The sequence below is a fragment of the Eumetopias jubatus genome, unplaced genomic scaffold, assembly GCF_037043125.1.
Source record: "Eumetopias jubatus isolate StellerSeaLion01/CBP00866 unplaced genomic scaffold, mEumJub1_p1.0 scaffold_10, whole genome shotgun sequence".
Taxonomy (NCBI): Eukaryota; Metazoa; Chordata; class Mammalia; order Carnivora; family Otariidae; genus Eumetopias; species Eumetopias jubatus.
The window spans coordinates 56,824,182-56,843,583 of record NW_028274816.1 but is presented as its reverse complement, the minus strand read 5'-3'; the positions used below and the strand labels follow the sequence as shown (position 1 = coordinate 56,843,583).

The 19,402-nt window shown below is 41.6% G+C and overlaps 1 protein-coding gene across 1 annotated transcript; it reads left to right on the top strand.

Moving 5' to 3' along the window:
• Nucleotides 1-2,312: 2,312 nt before the first annotated feature.
• On the top strand, nucleotides 2,313-9,426 carry LOC114197064 (binder of sperm protein homolog 1). The gene is made up of 5 exons (XM_088027194.1): nucleotides 2,313-2,385; nucleotides 6,004-6,024; nucleotides 7,226-7,255; nucleotides 8,787-8,918; nucleotides 9,284-9,426. The coding sequence occupies exons 1-5, from the start codon at nucleotides 2,313-2,315 to the stop codon at nucleotides 9,424-9,426; spliced, it is 399 nt and encodes a 132-aa protein (XP_087883320.1).
• Nucleotides 9,427-19,402: the final 9,976 nt, after the last annotated feature.

Genomic DNA, 19,402 nt, shown 5'->3' with positions numbered 1-19,402 from the left:
GAAGTTAGGGACCAGGCTCACACAGCTGGTAATGGACAGAGCTATGAGCCTAGACACCCAACCTCAGTTCCGGTACACTCTCCCATCTGCCTGACCAGGCATGAGAGGATGGATGCTCTGAGGTTAAGGTGGGGGCAGGGGGGATAGGTGTTTGCAGTGCCTAGGACTGACTTGGCATTAATACCTAACATACTCGAGGAATTCATGCAAATCGTAAGAAAAAGGCAAAGAACCCAGTAAAAACATAGGCAAAGGGAATAAACAGGAGATGAATGCTGAATGGCTTATTTAGCAAGAGAGGAAGAAATGCTCAATCGCATTAGTGTTCAGATAAATGCAAATTTAAGTAAAAGCGAGGAGTCATCTGGTAGAGTTAGATACCTAAAATTTGATCTTGGTCTTGTTATTTGACTGAAATCTGTATTCAACTTGGACCTTGGCCTTTGGCCAGGCAGTCCAATTCCCTCAGCCGGTATCTTCCCTGGAATCCTCAAATGCTTGTTTGATCAATTAGGTTTTTTTCTTTTCATTTTTCCAAAAAAAGACATACAAATGGCCAACTTGATCAATGATTTTTGCGATCATATCAGCTGTTTTCATTGTTAATATGCACTGAATGCACTTTAATATACAAAACATGCTAACAAGGCATGGTTTCAGATTCATTTATCATGTTAATATTTGCCTTTAAATATGAGTATGCATTCTAGACATAAGGAGCAAGCAAATCTTATGTATTTTATATGTAGAGATTACGTCAATGAGACTATATGTCTAATTTGTTGCAAAAGCAAAATGCGATCATAATCAATGTTATTGTTACAAAATAGCTTTGGAAGAACCATTAATTTTATATAAAAATTAGTTGTTAAAAACTTTTAAACAGGCATAATACAGAAGGAAGGAATTTATTTATGTGAAGATTAAGAAAGTTAATTAGATAGTTAAGTTTCAGAAGAACGTTATATCTCTTTAGGGTAAAATATTGGGATGATTTAAATGATTATAAACAAGGCAGAATAGTAGGGATTAAGTGTTGATGCATATCTACATCTACATAATTGCTTGGTATTCCACATTCATACTATTTTTTTTATTTTTTATTGTTATGTTAATCACCATATATTACATCATTTGTTTTTGATGTAGTGTTCCATGATTCATTGTTTGTTCATAACACCCAGTGCTCCATGCAGAATGTACCCTCTTTAATACCCATCACCAGGCTAACCCATCCCCCTACCCCCCTCCCCTCTAGAACCCTCAGTTTGTTTTTCAGAGTCCATCGTCTCTCATGGCTCGTCTCCCCCTCTGACTTACTCCCCTTCCTTCTTCCTCTCCTGCTATCTTCTTCTTTTTCTTTTTTCTTAACATATATTGCATTATTTCTTTCAGAAGTACAGATCTGTGATTCAACAGTCTTGCACAATTCACAGCGCTCACCGTAGCACATACCCTCCCCAGTGTCTATCACCCAGCCACCCCATCCCTCCCACCCCCAACCACTCCAGTAACACTCAGTTTGTTTCCTGAGATTAAGAATTCCTCATATCAGTGAGGTCATATGATACATCCACATTCATACTATTAAGCAAAATCTTTAGGAATCGTATTTCTTCCCTATAGGCCACCCATCTTCCAAAAACTCCTGTTTCAGAACCCTTCCAATAGTATGAGCATTAATTAAAAGCATGACAGTTTTAGTACTCTTACTGTTAACCATGTGAAACCGTCTTTCTTTCTAGATCTAATAAAAAATATTAATCTTTTAATGAGATACCCTCATACATTTTGTTCTCACCAATCAAACCTCAAAGCATCAGGTTTTACAAGACATTTTGAGAAAAACATTCTTTCGGGTCTATGGAGGCTAAGAATTTAGACGAGTTTTTAAATTATTGCTGTAGATGGCCAACAAATTTTGGTAGTTGAAGATTTGGCGGGCAGGGAGGGGAGAGGACGGAAGATGAAGGGGAAGAAGAAAGAGCAAGAGGGAAGGCGGAGGGGAACGGAGGATATAAAAAGGAGCGGAGGGAAGAGCGATAGGAAAAGCAGGAGGAGGGAGGGGGAGCTGAGAAGGAGGGAGGGGGAGCTGAGAAGGAGGGAGGGGGAGCTGAGAAGGAGGGAGGGGGAGCTGAGAAGGAGAGGGGGCATTACAAGAAGGAAAGGGAGGAGAGAAGGAGGAGCCTGGGGAGGAGGAGGGAGGAGGGAAGTTAAGGAGGAGGGAGGAGGGGACAGGGAGGAGACATCAGTGTTGGCTATAAAATCCCTGAGGATCAACTGGTCAACCAGCAGTTCCTGAGAGGAGGAACATGGCCTTGCATGTGGGGCTCCTGTTGCTCTGGGTCTGCCGATTTCACCGTGTGGTCGGTGCTGACTATGAGGGTGAGTCGCAGTGTGACCGTGTCGGGGGTGTGACATTTAAAAACCGAGTCTTGGGCGCCTGGGTGGCTCAGTCGGTTAAGCGACTGCCTTCGGCTCAGGTCATGATCCTGGAGTCCCGGGATCGAGCCCCGCATCGGGCTCCCTGCTCGGCGGGGAGTCTGCTTCTCCCTCTGACCCTACCCCCTCTCATGAGCTCTCTCTCTCATTCTTTCTCTCAAATAAATAAATAAAATCTTTAAAAAATTAAATAAAAAAGTAAAAACAGAGTCTTGCACATCTTCTGCCATATATAATACGACTTGAGATGCCATGGAGGGTAAGAGCCATCCTAATTTCATGTACCTTAAGAGAGAAAAGGATACTCTCTCTATTTTTCAAGTATTTCCATTTAATAGACACGAGCCACTGGTGGGCTTTAAAAACACACAAAAAAATTAAGAAGTTTTGACTAATAAAAATGAAAGAATAAGAATGCAAGTTGGAAAATCTTGTTGACAGAGTCGTGTTACTTGATAACTGTGTATCTCCCTTCTCCCTTCTACCATATTTTAAATGCTTTATTCGAGTCTCTGAAGATGGAACTGAGTTTTGGCAAGTCTGGTTTATTCCTTTACCAAAATCATGTGGCCTTCAACAATTGTAAATGACAATACAAGAAGGGAATTTCATCACAGAGTCATTTCCAACACATTTGATGGGGAATCACACATAGCTGTGGAAAGTTATGTTGCGAAATTTTTGCAAAACGATGGTCTTTCATGTCCTATGCGTAAGTATTCTTCAGGACATGTCTGCATTGAAAAGTAAATCAAACACAGTGTGGACAAACATCTTTTCTAAAAAAATGTCCTCAGTGTGACTATGACCGCTGCGTTCTTATCTGTTAGAATACTCATTTTATGTTTATGGAAAAATAACATTTTTGTCTCAGACATCAATTCCTTCATGAGATATCACTTTTGTACATACGTAAAAAAGAAAATATAAGGGCAAGAAGCTGGTTAAGATGGTCCTAAGATTTCTCCACTTTTAGTGGCTGGCCTCCTGAATTACTGAGGTCACATTTTCCCATGTGACACAATCTTGATGCTGCCCAGAGTCTTGGTGAATGAAAACCCACCGGCCCCAGGCATGGTCTCTCCACTTACGTGGTGCTCAGCCTTCTTCTGAGTCTTTGGAAATGTTGCTTATTCACTCTGTCCATCTCCCCACACAAGTCTCTGCTTCCCGGAGGTGAAGAGAGCCCCGTTGTCATCCCTGGGGCTTTCTTTTGAGCCACTGACATGCATCCCACATGGCTACTGTCATGGTGCAGGCATGAATGACCACGTTCCCAGGCAACCCAGCCTGCAGGCAATAAGATGCCATCGACAATAAGGTGCATTCTGATCCCGGAGACAGAACATGAAAAGCATTGCATTTTAACATTTTAGAAGCAAAGAGATGGGAGGTTTGGATCCTGCCAGGTGCATGTGATGTAGAGATTAAGTGGCAAGAGTGCCTCCACTCATGAGTCCACCAGCTGGTGGGAAGACGAAGAGGAGACAGATGAGCCATGCGAGCTCAACCACCTACATGCCTCGCATGAGACTGGAGGTGATTGACCTGGCAAGACATCACAGAGAGCCAGGTTGAGTGATCTTGTTCCAGTACCAGACATCGGCCGTGTGCGAAGTGTAATTTCTCCATGGTTACAAGCCGTTGGGGCACACTCAGGGATGACGTGACAATGGGGTCCCTTGCAGGGAGGACCGTCCAGGCAGGCAGGCCCTGACATGCAGCAGGAACCCAAAATTCTGGAGTTGTCACCTGCTGCCTTAATCATTTGAGGCTCCTGGGGGATAAACCACCCATCGGCTGATAGCTAAATTTCAGCAAAGGTTGGTGCTAAAATATGAATCTTGCATTGCAAGAGGCTTCATTATTTTATGGGGCAGAGAGCTAGGGGAATGATAGCCCGGCGCTCCTGGAGGTCCCCACTGGCCGAGAGCTGAGCACCCTCCTGGCCACCTCTGTCCCACTTCCCTCCAGCAGAGGCTCTGAAGTCCAGCCCCCACTTGACCTCTCCGACTCCAACCCGAACTTCATCCATATTGTCGCCTACGGCAAGAATTCCTTCTCTTTTGATACAATTTAATTTTATTTACTTAATGAATGTATTTCTCTGTAATAAATTTCCACGGCACGCATATACTGCATTCTCCTTATCCATCCATCCGGGGATGGACATTCAGGTTGTTCCCACATCTTGGCTATTAGGATTCATACTACAGTGAGCATGGGAGTAGATATCTCTTCAAGATTCTGATCTCAAGACTTTTGGATAAATACCCAGAAGTGGGATTGCCAGATCACATGGTAGTTCTATTTTTAATTTTTTGAGCAACCTCCGTGCTGTTTTCCATAGCAGTTGCACTCTTTTATATCCACAGCATGAGCGCTCTGTAATTCTTTGCTGTTATGATTAGGTCAGGTTTTCTTTTAAAAACCTTTAACCCATTGTATTATGGAAACATTCCCACATACTCAGAAGAATTGTCTATGCGCCACCCCCATGGATGGCAGACAGAAAGCCTAGTGTTAAGCAGAATAGTATGCTGAGTACTTGATATGCACAATACATAGGTTCCTCATAACAATCCCATGAGGTAGGTACAGTTATTGCCTTCGTTTTGTAGAAGAGAGTCTGAAGCACAGAGGGGTTGGGTCATGGACCCAAAGTCACACAGCTAGCTAGGGACAACTGAGCTAAAGATTCTGAGAAAGCGTTATTTCTTTAGCCACATCTCTGCACTGTCCGTTTATATTCCGAATGTGTCCTCCCACTGGAACCCTATAAGTGTGAACAAGTAAGTCATTTCTAAATGCCTTCTTTACGTCGTATTTCCCGCTCCGGGAAAAATAAAAGTTTCATGTTTGGTACCGGTTGCCAGTTCAACATTTACAGGCAAAAACACACGCGTTGAGATCCTGTCTCTCTTCCAGTCTCAGAGAAGAGCGGTTGAAGATCTGCGAACAATGGACAGTCCATTTATTATGAAATGCCTTAGCGCTTTCTGGGAGATTTCTTGTCATTTCAATACTTGCAAGATATTAGAGTCTCCTAAACTTGAATTCCAGAGCCATTTTTAGTAGATGTCAGTTCTTTATTTGTGAAAATCAATTGCGAACTTGAATGAGTCTTCCATCTCATTGGAGAGAAAATAATAATGATTACTGTAAGGAGACAAATCCTTTATCATTGAAATAAAATAGTTACCACGTGGTACATGGCGCCCCAGAAAATACAGTTAAAGCAAAAGGAAAAATCACAAATCACCCACAATTACATTACTGAAAATAAGCACCACTGAAATTGTGAGGCAACTCCTTAAAATATTATCCTTGCTGGATTATAATTTAGTAAAATATTTGTATTTTATTCTAGTCTAAAGGCTAAATCTAGTGAAATAAATATTTGCTAAAAATTGTGTCTTTCGGGGCACCTGGCTGGCTCAGTCGGCAGATCATGCAACTCTTGATCTCCGGGTTGTAAGTTCAAGTCCCATGTTGGGTGTACAGATTACTTAAACAAATAAAATAAAATAAAATAAAATAAAATAAAATTGTGTTTTTCAGATGATGATCCACCAGCTGTAGGTGAGTTGATAAAAACTCTTTTATTAGAGTTGCTTTTCCAGTTTGGCAATTAAATGTAGAGTCGTTAAATATTATGCTTTTTTTCCTAGTAAGAAATCATATTTTTCATGAGAAACTACTATTTTATGTCCTTGTATATAAGTTAAAGTACAATCTATGTTAAATATAATTAAGGAAAAAGGAGAGGAAAGCAATTATAATATTACTTTCAGTTTTACTGTTAATATTTTTGCATGCTCAAATATATCATCCCATACAACTTCATAATATGATTTTCTTTTTTTGCAAAAACAGAGTCTTATAGAACATAATGAAATAGAAAATGAAGATGAAGTGCAAGTGTTTCCATATCTATTTATATGTTCCTCTTTGTTAATGTCTGCAGTATTATAAAGCTATATATTTATGGGGTGCCTGGGGGGATCAGTGGGCTGAACACCTGACTCTTGATTTCAGCTCAGGTCGTGATCTCAGTGTTGTGGGATTGAGCACCACCTCAGGCTCTGCACTCAGCGTGGAGTCTGCTTGTCCCTCTCCCTCTGCTCCTCCCCCCACTCCCGCTCTCTCTCTCAGTCTCTCTTTCAATTTTTTAAAGCTATATATTTTATTTTTAAATTCCCTTACTGATTGGTATTTTGGGATTGATATCTATTTGGAGAACTATTATCAGCCATGCTGAAATGAACATTCTTAACCTGAATGTCATTCCATCTGTCCAAAGCATAGATGTGTCTATTGTGACCAATACTGGTTAACATTGGGGGGTAGGGTGGAGGGGTCCTGATGCATGCGATATTTGCAAAAAGGAAATAATCCATTAACCAGAGAAAATAAGAAGTACAATTATTGTATGATTCATACTTTAAAACCCCTAGGAAAATTAGTAAAGATTACTAGCTTCAATAAAAGAATCTGGCTTTGTGGCTGGATATAAGATAAATATGTAACGGTCAGCTGTTTTTCCCTATACTGGTAAGAACCCACTAGACACTGATAGAAAAGAAAATCATTCTATTTTACATCAGTGACAAAAAACACTTTGGGGTTAAATCAGCAAGAAATGTCCAGGACTTAAATAAGTAAATGATAAAATCATATTGAAGAACATAAAGCAAATTCTAAATAATAGATCATGCCATGTTCTTGTTTGGAAGACATAAGAATAGTGAAATAAACATCAGCTTCAAATTTTCTTTTTCAGAAACTATAATTCACTTTCCAGAAGTCAAAGGTAAGTTCATCAGGAAACTTTTGTGAGTAAAGTATATTTTCTTTTAATTTTGAAAAAATGGGGAGATCAGTAGGGTTTTTCCTGATAAAATTTTTTTCTCTTTTCATAAATTTGATAAAAGCAATTTGTAAACAGGTAAAGAAAAACAAGAAATAGAGTTACCCTGAACTTTACTGGCACTATTCTTTAATTTCTGCCAATATAACAGAAAATACCTGATTTTAAAATTCACATAGGAAAAATGTACAATAGTAATTAGGAATCTTATGGGAAAAAAATGCTAGGGAAACACCCTGTATTATCAGATATTTAAACAAACCGCAATTATAATAATATAAATAGCATGGTATCAGCCAAGAATGCATCAAATAATAATAAATAATCTTTTCTGATGCTTGCTGGCTTCAGACTCTGCTCATTCTACTCTGCACCATCTATTTTAAAGCAAGACAGGAATCATTTGTTTTAAAGGCAAACATTTTAAAATTGTATAAATAAATCCAGGTAAAACAGCACATTGGTAGGAAGGATGAATTGCTATTGTCCTTTGAGGAAGCAATACCCAACAATGTTAACAATTCATATGTGCTTTAATCTAATAATCTTACTTTTGGGGTTCCATTCTGTAGAAATAAATGCTGCGGTACATAAGGATTTACATATATGGAAAGTTTGCTTTAGCTTTATATAGAGGGAAAACAAGCTGAATAAGGGAAATACTGAGTAAATTTGGCAAAACCCATATCACAGAATATGAATTGGCATTAGGAAGGAGTTAGAGCTATAAAGGTGAAAAGGATACATTGGATAACTTTTTTGGCTTAAGTGGGTGGATAGAGATGTCCTTCATTGAGGAAGAGACTGATGAGTTCAATTCTAGAGAAAATTCTGAACTCTGTCTTAAATGGAGGCCAGGAGAGGGGAAAGAAAGATACATTGGGAAGGATTTTTGTGATAGGCTAAGTTAGAAACAAGTTATGGATATAAAGTATGATTCATTTTAGGAGGGAGCAAAAACTCTGTGCATGCGTGCCCATAAATAATATGTATGGCTGTCTGTGTGTTGTATGGATATGTACACATAATGTCCATAGACGCATGGAGAAAATGGATAAATACAAACCAGGTTTATATGGCATTGTGTGTGTGTGTGTGTGTGTGTGTGTGTGTGTGTGTGTGTGTGTGTGTGAGAAGGTGAAGAAAAGAGACGCAGGGGAAATTGTTTAATAGGTAAGTCTCACATTTATGTTTCTAAGCTTAGGATAGGTTTCTGGAACTGGGGGCCAAATGCTAAGCAAAATATCAAGAGTGTTTATATCATGGAGAAAAGTGGGACACAGAGTAAGGGTTGAAAACAAGAAACCCTTATTAGTAGGGGTCACACAGCTCTGCTGTTAGGTGACCCAATAGTGTTCAGCCGAACCCCAGGCAGAGGCTCTCATTTCAGTACAACCAGGGGAGGTCAAAAGTAAGTTTGTAACATCTCAACTAAGACTACCAGAGAAAGACCAAGAATTTTTGTTTTCGCTAGATGGCAAATGTTTCTTTCCATTCCACTACAAAAATGAAATATTCTATGACTGCATCAAGTTCAGGACGAAACACAAGTGGTGTTCCCTAAATGAGACTTACCAAGGCTATTGGAAATACTGCTCTGAAGATGGTAAGTGTCTTGCCTCTGAACACCCCAGGGTGGTTGGTGATCTCTGTTCAATGAGATCCGCGAGGGGACACTGTAAAGGGACTCTGCAGTCAATTAAATTGTGAAAACGAGCTTTGTGCAGGTCTCTGACAGTATGAAAATCACATTGCACCAAAGACATATTATGAGAGCTTCAACCACGTTACCTTGAAAAGAAAGCTTTTAGCAAAACCTCAAACCCCCACCAATATTGCAGAGCAGATGGTGCTGAATGGGATGGGGTGTGTGAGCGTGTGTGAGCCCACGCACGTGTGCATGAGAGAGATGGCACAGAGGAGGTACAAAATAGAAAGATGTCCTCTCCTGATTGCTTCTCGTCTCTGTAGACTTTGCAAAATGCGTGTTTCCCTTCTGGTACAGACACATGATCTACCGGGAATGTACTGAAGATGGGGATGCTTTTGGGAAAAAATGGTGTTCGCTGACCCAGCATTATAACAAGGACAAGATTTGGAAATACTGTGACTGATGGTGAGATTTTCTGGGAGGTGCAGGAAAAGGTCTAATGGTTCTCATGGGAAATAATCTCCAGTTTCTTTTGTGAAAGAAGGAGGTAAGACCCTCCTTATAAGACTTTTTTTTTCCCCCTGAGATATGAGTTGAAGGTGATCCAACTGGAAATAACTTGGGGTTTTGGCCATGGATTGTGGATGATGAAGTTTTGATATGGAAACCTTCTTCTAGTCTCAGCACTTATACTTACTAATTGGGTAAAATTAGGCCCTTTAAAAAAAAAGTCTATGGACTTTGAGTGATAATGAGGTGTCAGTGTAGGTCTTTCCATTGTAATTGAATATCCCACCCTGGTGAGGGAGGTGTGGATTTGGGGGAGGCTATACCTGTGTGGGGTTAAGGGGATACGGGAATTCTGGGTCTTCTCAATTTTGCTATAACCTAAAACTGCTGTTAAAAAATAAAGTCTATTAAAAATGCATTACCTTGGGGAACCTGGGTGGCTCAGTCGTTAAGTGTCTGCCTTCGGCTCAGGTCATGATCCCAAGATCCTGGGATCAAGCCCCGCATCGGGCTCCCTGCTCCGCGGGAAGCCTGCTTCTCCCTTTCCTACTCCCCCTGCTTGTGTTCCCTCTCTCACTGTGTCTCTCTCTGTTAAATAAATAAAATCTTTTAAAAATATAGTTACAATAGCAAATTTTATTGTGTATATATATATATATCTCCATGATTTTTAAATATTAATAATATTTTTAAAAGGTACTATAAATAAAAAGATTTATAAAATTGAATTCTATCCTGGGACGCCCCGACTCATGCTGTCTCTCGCTTGCTCTCTCTCTCAAATAAATAAAATCTTTAAAAAAAAAGTAAAAAATAAATTTAAAACATAATAAAAATACTGCAGAATTGGAGGGGAAATCACAGAGTACTGCATGTGTATCCAACATGTATCCAATATTATTTCTAATATTTTAAGCTGATTTTATAAATAGATACAGATGCCTATATACACATATGTACATGGATGGGCCCTGGGCATGTGGTGTGCAGCATGGTGACGGTAGTCAATGGTGTTGTGGTGCATATTTGAAGGTTGCTGGAAGAGTGCGTCTTGCAAGTTCTCATTCCAAGGGAAAAAAAATGTTTTGTAACTTTTTATGGTAACAGACGGTGACCAGACTGTGGTGATCATTTCGCAGTGAACACAGTATCAAATCGTTCCATTGTGCACCTGAAACTAATACAGTGTTGTGTGTTAATATAATTCAATAAAAAAACATATACATGTATATCTGCCAAATCATATTTTCCAAATGTATTCTTACTGTAGGTCATGGTGCCCCCTGCAAAATCTTTGGAAGCACTGTCTTTGTGGACCCAGAAGACTCATTGTAATCTTTCATGAGACACAGGAAACCTAAAAAGAATGTTTTTGACTTATCTTTCTAGTCTTTGAATACTCATAGAAAGGACTGTCTTTGAAGTGGGCTTACTTGTCTCGGGAGAGCTGCAGAATGCGCGGTGACTGAGCCCAGGTGTTGGCAATTAATCCCTAAGGAGCACAGTGATCCTAGAGAATGGTTGACCAGAGAGACATCTAGTGGTGATAAATGGATCATAGGGTTTTGTTTTGTTTTTTTTTTTTAAGAAAGAAAATCAGCTGAAAGCTTGCTATTGGTTACATGGAAGAGCCAAAGAGCCAACCTCCTACCAAATTTCCAGACATGAATCAGTTCACAGCTTCGATGCCCCTTGAATGATTGGGAGACTGAACAACTGTGAAGCCGTATACCACAGGTATACACTCTCAGCCTTCTTAGTAGACTTCCCCAATGGGGCACAGTGTTTAGTGTCCAGGAGAAAGGGAAATACATAAACTTTCCAGGGTCTCCTGAATACTGGTTCTGAGTGAAGATTAATTTTCAAGGACTCAGACCACCACTGGGATCCAGTAATTCGAGTGGAAGATTCCAGAAACATGAGACAGAGTCCTCACTTGAGTTCGCTTTGCTCTTGGCTCAGTGAGACACCAAACACGCCTTGCAATTATTTCCCCAGGTCCTGGGAGTGATACAGTTTGAAAAAATATTTTCAGAAAGGTTTACCATTCACATTGTTCCCTCACTCTTGGACTATCAGCCATTACACCGGAGGTCACTGTTGCTAGTGTCCTACTGGAATGGGGCACAAAGAGAAATGCTCTATCTCTTGGGAATTTCAGAGATAAATGGCGCCAAAGATAGACTTGAAATATTGCTGTTACAACCCTATTCCTTTCTCTAAAAGGAACAACATAAAAGGCTGCCAAGAGTGGCCATGATGTATTATCATGTCAATCCAGTGGTGATCCTTCGGCAGCTGTTGTTCTAAATTCATCACATTACTGGAGACCCTGGTCCTGGGGAAGCAGCTACTTAGAGAATGTCATTACATGGCCCCATCTAACTGCAGAAGAAGCCGGCAAATACAGTGTAGCCAGCCCCACATGTAACCAGCTCCCATTGTGCGTGTGTGTGCGCGTGTGTGATGGGGGGAGAATGGACTTCTGTAAGCAGCCCTCCATCATGACTCCTGGAACACATTCCACTTGGATTGAAAGAGCATCTTGTGATAGGACATTCTATAGAACTGACTTCCTCCATGGGGCACTTACGATTTCCTGTGCAGAACCATAGAGATGTTCTCCGTTCTGCAGTTACGTGCAAAATTTTGCGCAGGACATTGTTTCATGCTCTGAAGCTATCAGCAATTTGAAGAACACAAATGTAGTTACGAGTGTTGAACCACATCAAAATTGGAAGCTGAAAAAAGTACCCTTTAGAAAATTTCAAATTATTCTATTCCATTGGTCTACGTCTGTCTTTAAGTCAGTATCACACTATTTTGATAACTGTAGCTTTTGAAATCCCAGGAAGTAGGAGACCTCTAACTTTGTCTTTTTTTAATATATATTTTTTAAGATTTTATTTATTTATCAGAGAGAGAGAGAGAGAGAGAGAGAGAGAGAGACAAGGCAGGCAGAGGGAGAAGCAGGCTTGACTCCGGGCTCCATCCCAGGACCCTGGGATCATGACCTGAGCCGAAGGCAGATGCTTAACCGACTGAGCTGCCCAGGTGTCCCCTCTTTTTTTCAAGAATGTTTGGCTATTCAGGGTCCCTTGAGATTCCATATGAATTTTAGGATGGCTCTTTCCTATTTCTGCGATATATATATATATAATATGATAATAATATGTAATATATAATATTATATATATATATACATATACATATATATATATATCATTGGCATTTGGTAGGGATTGAATTGAATCTGTAGATCATTTGGGAGTCAGGGCACCTGGGTGGCTCAGTTGGTTAAGCGACTGCCTTCGGCTCAGGTCATGATCCCAGAGTCCTGGGATCAAGTCCCACATCGGGCTCCCTGCTCAGCTGGGAGCCTGCTTTTCCCTCTGACCCTCTCCCCTCTCATGCTCTTTCTCTCTCTCTCTCTCTCTCTCTCAAATAAATAAATAAGTAAAATCTTTAAATAAATAAATATTTTCCTGCTAAATTTTAGGTTTAACTGTTGTTGTTCAGAATGAATACACATTCTCAGATCCTAGAACCAATGTTCATTTGACGCCCAGGCGCCCCTTGTGGATCTTTTTAATATGTAGATTCTGATCTTTTATTTTGGCATAGTTTTCTTTGATTGTATCGCAAATATTACTTTTCTTCCTTTATCTTGTTATTCTTTTTCAGGGACACGCATTATAAATGTCATGTAAGTTGCTTTATTTCAATCACAGCCTCTATAACTCCTTTTATATTTTTATCTTGTTTTCATCCTCCTGGGCCTTTCTTAAATGCCCCTTCTTGAGTCTGCACTTAGAGCTACTGTCCCTTGGCCACATTTTAATTTAGTTTTCACTTCGGACACTTTATATTTTTTTCTCCATTTCCAGCTCGTTCCATTTTTTTCCCCATTTTTAAAAATTCATTTTAGTAATGGGACGCCTGGGTGGCTCAGTCGGTTGAGCGGCTGCCTTCGGCCCGGGTCATGATCCCAGGGTCCTGGGATCGAGTCCCACATCGGGCTCCTTGCTCAGCAGGGAGCCTGCTTCTCCCTCTCTCTCCCTCTGCTTGTGCTCTCTCTGTCAAATAAATAAAATCTTTTTAAAAAAATTCATTTTAGTACTTTTTGAATTTCTAATTCAAGATGTTTTTCCTATCTCCAAATACTTACTTGAGGATATTTCACTCCTTTGGTTCATTTGCTTCTGGGTTGTGTGTGCGCGCGTGCACACGCACAAAGACGGCTACCCTGTAGCATATCACACACAGGGGTTGATGGTTTTTTAAGATTTGTAGCTCAAGGGCGCCCTGTGTCATCCACATAGTGAGAGGCCGTTTCTTTCCTGGACGGCTTTTTGCGGGGGAGAAGGGGTGCTCAATGGTGGGAAGGTTTGTGGTTTCTTCTACTTGGGGGCTTCTATTTTACTTTATAGTGTCCTAAACTGTGCCCTTCCTTTCTCTCATCACCAACCAGCCTCCAAAGGATTTCTCCCTTCTGTTTGCCCTTGTCTCCTACAAAAGCATCCCCATCAGCCACCTCAGGTCTCTGTACTTCCAAGTTCTTTCTCTGATCCACCAGGATGCCTTTCCACTTAGGGCAGAATTTCTCCTCTAGGGATGACTGTAGCCATCACTTTGCCTTTTCCAGAATATCATAGAGTTGGAACGATATGGTATGTAGCATTTTAGGAATGGTTTCGTTCACTTAGCGATATGCATGTAAGGTTCCCCAATGGTTTTTATGTGGCTCACGATAGTTCCTTTCATTTTATCCCTGAATAATATCCCATTGTCTGGATGTACTGGTTTATTTATCTACTGACCTACGGAAGGACATCTTGATTGCTCCCAGATTTTGGCAGTTATGAATAAAGCTGCTGTAAACCTCTGTGTGCAGGTTTTTGTGTGGACATGAGTTTTTGGTTTTTTGTTTGTTTTTATTTTTTGTTTTTTAAAGAGAGAATAGGTCTGATGACTTATTTTTTCTTTTCTTTTTTTTTTAACATTTTTATTTCTTTGTCACAGAGAGACAGAGAGCACAAACAGGCGGAGAGGCAGACAGAGGGAGAATCAGGCTCCCCACTGAGCAAAGAGCCCGGTTCAGGACTCAATCCCAGGACCCTGGACTCAATCCCAGGACCCCGGCATCATGACCTGAGCTGAAGGCAGATGCTTAACCACCTGAGCCACCCAGGTGCCCCTGGACATGCATTTTCAACTCATTTGGGTCATATGATAAGAGCAAGTTTAGCTCTGTAGGAAACCGCCAAACCCCGAAAGTGGCCGCACCATTTTGCGTTCCCCCAGCAATGAATGAGAGTTCCTGCCACTCCACATCCTTGCCAGCATTGGGGGTGTTGCTGTTTGGGTTTTAACCACTTAATAGGGGTGTCGTGATATTTCATTGTTTTAACTTGCAATTCCCTACTGACACATGATCTTGATCATTTGTCCATAAGCTCAGTTGTCAATCTGTATGTCTTCTTTAGTGAGATATCTGTGCAGATCTTTTGCTCTTTTTTTTTTTTAGTTGGGTTGTTTTCTTATTGCTGAGTTGTAAGAATTCTTCATGTATTCTGGATACCAGTCCACGGGCAGATAGATGTTTTGCAAACGCAGTGTTCCAACACCATTTGTTGCACACACTACTTTTTCGCCACTGAATTGCATTTGCTCCTTTGTCAGAGATTAGCTGACTCTATATATGTGAATCTGTTTCCAGATTCTATCCTGTTCCGTTGATCTACTTGTCTATCATCTCATTAATATTGCACTGTCTTGGTTACTGTCTTAATCAGTTAGCTTCATAGTAAGTCTTCCAGTTGTACCCTTTGACCAGCATCTCTCCATTTTCACTACCCTTCTCTGGTTCTGTCACTTCAACTTTTTTTTAAGATTTTATTTATTTAGGGCACCTGGGGGGCTCAGTCGTTAAGCGGCTGCCTTTGGCTCAGGTCATGGTCCCAGGGTCCCGGGATCGAGTCCCGCATCAGGCTCCCTGCTCAGTGGGAAGTCTGCTTCTCCCTCTCCCACTCCCCCTGCTTGTGTTCCTCTCTCGCTGTCTCTGTCTCTGTCAAATAAATAAAGAAAGAAAATCTTAAAAAAAAGACTTTATTTATTTGTCAGAGAGAGAGAGAGAGAGGCAGAGCATAAGCAGGGGGAGTGGCAGACAGAGGGAGAAGCAGACTCCCCACCAAGCAGGGAGCCCGATGCGGGACTCGATCCCAGGACCCTGGGATCATGACCGAAGCTGAAGGCAGAGTCTTAACTGACTGAGCCACCCAGGCGACCCTCTGTGATTTCAACTTTTTTAGATTCTACATATAAGTGCGATCATATATTTTTTTCTGTGTGTGACTTGTTTTGTTTCGCATAATGTCCTCTGGGTTAATTCATGTTGTCACAAATCACAGGACTTCCTTTTTTAAGGATGGATAATGGTGCATCATACATATGTACATTATATATACATTTTCTTTATCCATTCATCCATCAATGGACACTTTGGCTGCTTCCATATTTGAGCTATTGTGAGCAATGTTGCTGTGAACATGGGAGTGCAGATATCTCTTCAGGGTGGTGACTTTATTTCCTTTGGATATATACCCAGAAGTAGGATTGCTGGAGCATATGGTAGTTCAATTTTTTTTTTTTTTTTGAAGAATCTCCATACTGTTTTCCACAATGGCTGTACCAATGGGCAAAACGGCCCCAATAGATGTTTTTCCAAAGAAGACATATAAATGGTCAATGGGTATATGAAAAGGTGTTCAACATCACTAATCATGGGAATTCAAATCAAAACCACTGAGATGTCATCTTGCTCCTGTTGGGATGACTATCATCAAAATATCAAATCTTAAATACTGGTGAAGAGGTGAAGGAAAGCAAACCCTCACACGTTCTTCTTGAGGAATCCACTAGGGGTCAGGCTTGAGCCCATCACTGTTGAAGCTCCAGGTATAAAATTAAGTTCTGCCTCAGTGGAACATCACCATCCACCTGGTTGGAGTATACCATGATTTCCAGTCAGGCCTGTCCAAAGAGATTGCGCCACATGGTGGCTCAGAGAACTTTGGAATCGGACACCATGGAATTTGAAACCCACCCCACATTTTTCCAGCTGTGAGACTTTCGTCAAGTTACTTAACTCTTTGGGGCCTTGGTTTTTCCGCCCACAAATTGGGTTCACACTATTGCTTACCTGATAAAGGTTTTGTCTGGGCTGTAGAACGATCATTTTAAAATAAGAACTTTGTTACTATTACTTGCAGTAATAATTGTGGTGGTAACAGCCACGATCAAAGCAAACAATTACATGGCACTCACTCTGTGCTAGGGATTGTTTAAATTGCTTTGCACATACCAATGCATGTAATACAACACTCCTATGAATTAGATGCAATTGTCATGTCTAGCTTACACACCAGGAAAGTGAGGCACAAAGCATAGGGGTCACATAGCTAGTACGAGGACCAACCAGGAGTTGAATTGAGCCTCTGGACATTCACCAACACCGTTTCTAACATGAATAGTTACTAACAATGATGGTTTTGCTCCGGGGCAGAGGTGAGAATCAAACCCAGATTCACCTGACTGGAGAATTCACAGTATTTTCCACCCAACTAAATGGCATCTGTCCAAAATAAATACCTACACGCTTTTTCCTACAGTGTTCTGCACACACGGTGACCATGAGGACATGTGGGCGTGCTGACAAATCTGCCATTTGGCACCCGCTCACGAGACACTGCTTGCCTTAAGCAATGTGCCAGAGACGTTCGCTGGACGTCATTGTCAAATTTCCCGAAGTCAGCTCTCTGCTCCTCAAAATCAGAGGGACTGCATTAGAGAGAGGGACTTAGAACAGCCTTTCTAGGGGCGCCTGGGTGGCTTGGTCAGTTAAGCATCTGCCTTTGGCTCAGGTCATGATCTCAGGGTCCTGGGATTGAGCCCTGCATCAGGCTCCCTGCTCAGCGGGGAATCTGCTTCTCCCTCTCCCTTTGCCCCTCTACCCCGTTCATGCTCTCTTGCTCCTCTCTCTCAAATTAAAAAAAAAAAAAAGAAAAGAACAGCCCTTCTAGGACAGTTGACACTGAATCACAGAGATCTGAAGAAAAGGAGGGAAGAAATCTTGCCCCATGTCTTCTGGGAATGGTGTTTCTGCACACAGACACACAATGTCAGTACCTGAGATCACACTGTGTTTGGGGAGCTGGAGAAATGGCAGGAAGACTGCTTGGTTTGGGCGAGCGATGGGCAAAGTCCATCGAGCAGGGACTTTGGCATTTTTTTCCTAAGAGTCATGGAGGCTCTGGGAGGTTCTCATCACAGCAGCAACATGACCTTGTTCTAGCTACTATGTGAAGAGAATAGAGCGGGCACAGAGGTAGGGAGCAGGGAGCTCAGGTCAGGTAGCTGTGTGGTGTGCTCGGGGAATCATGGTGCTTGGATTAGAGAGAGAGCATCAGCAGGAGCGGGAAGTGGCTGGGTCCAAGACCATCTCAGTGCTAAAGTCCGTAGGACTGGCTACAGGGTGGCAGACGGGAATCAAGGATATCCCCGGGGTGACCCACGCATCCAGGTGAATGGCTGTGTCATTCACTGAGATGGGACAGCAGAAAGAGCAGGTTTGGTGAGGAAAATAAAGAGCACTTTGATGATCCCAATTTTATGGATGAGAAAAACAGGATTGAAATTGGTTCTGCCAGTTGCCCGGAATCTCACAGCGAGAAAGAGGTGGACGCTAAATTCAAACCCAGGCATTCTGGACCCTTAACAAAATGTGCATCATCTTACTTTTCAATACTTCCCTGCGGGCCAAATCCCCCCATCTCTGGTTCTCATGAAACTCTCGACGCCACAAGAGCTACCGATTGAAGGTAAGTTATCAGTTGTCTACATATGGATAGGACTCAACTTTCCCAGGAAATGTTGACTTTCAATTCATGCCCATGATCTCAGATTTTCCCGCGGTTCCAACAAGCTGCAGCCAACGATCTCATTTTGCAGAGATAAATCAGGGTGTTATGGGCTCAACTGTGCAAATATATACGCTGATGCCCTAACACCCAGTGTGACTGAATTTGGGGATAGGACCCATAGGAGGTAATAACAGTTAAGTGAGGTGGTAAATCTGGGACCTTAAGCCAATAGGGCTGATGTCCTTATGAGAAGAGCCACCAGAGATCTCTTTTTCTGTATACAAGCACAGAGGAAAAAGGTGGCCGTATAAGGACACAGGGAGGAAGCTGGCCATTTACAAGCCATGAAGAGAGCCTTCACCCAGAAATCAAATCTGCCAGCACCTTGATCATGGACTTTGGCATCCAGAACTCTGAGAAAAGACTTTTCTGTTGTCCAAACCACCCAGTCTGGGGTATTTTGTTACAACAACTCTTGCAAATTCATACACAGGGTTTCAGGAAGATGTACTGCATCTTATCTACAATTACTCAACTCTCAAAAACAACAACGTCTGGTGAAGGGTGAATGCCTGCTACTCACCGCGAGCTGTGGGGCTCTGAAACATTGTAGCTCATGTCGCCAACTAGGAAGTGGGAGACCCAGGATTTGAAAGTTAGTCTCTCGGTCGTGCCCGTTTATCTTCCTCTGGGTCTAGAGCTGCTGTTGCAAGGAGACCTGAGTCCAAACCCAGGGCCATTTTTGCAGAAGATAAAAGAGCCCCACGTAATCCCCTCTCTGCTAGAATCATTAGTGATTTATCTCTGGGTTTCCCTGTGATTCACATAAAAGCTCTAGAATCTAAGTCCAGCCCTGCCCCTTGGTAGGTTTAGGACCTTAAGTTTTGGGGTTTTTTTTCTTTCCTTTTCTTTTCCTCATCTCAACCCTATAAGCACTGTTGGCTAGATACCAACTCTGGTTCTGAAAAATATTTTATCACTGTTGGTTGACTGCCTTGGGGCATAATG

Excerpts from the sequence above, each read along its gene's own strand:
- LOC114197064 (XM_088027194.1), top strand. The coding sequence starts at position 2,313 with ATGGCCTTGCATGTGGGGCTCCTGTTGCTCTGGGTCTGCCGATTTCAC. Across the intron at positions 7,256-8,786 it reads TCACTTTCCAGAAGTCAAAG|ATGGCAAATGTTTCTTTCCA; the intron begins GTAAGTTCATCA and ends TGTTTTCGCTAG. Across the intron at positions 8,919-9,283 it reads GAAATACTGCTCTGAAGATG|ACTTTGCAAAATGCGTGTTT; the intron begins GTAAGTGTCTTG and ends TCGTCTCTGTAG.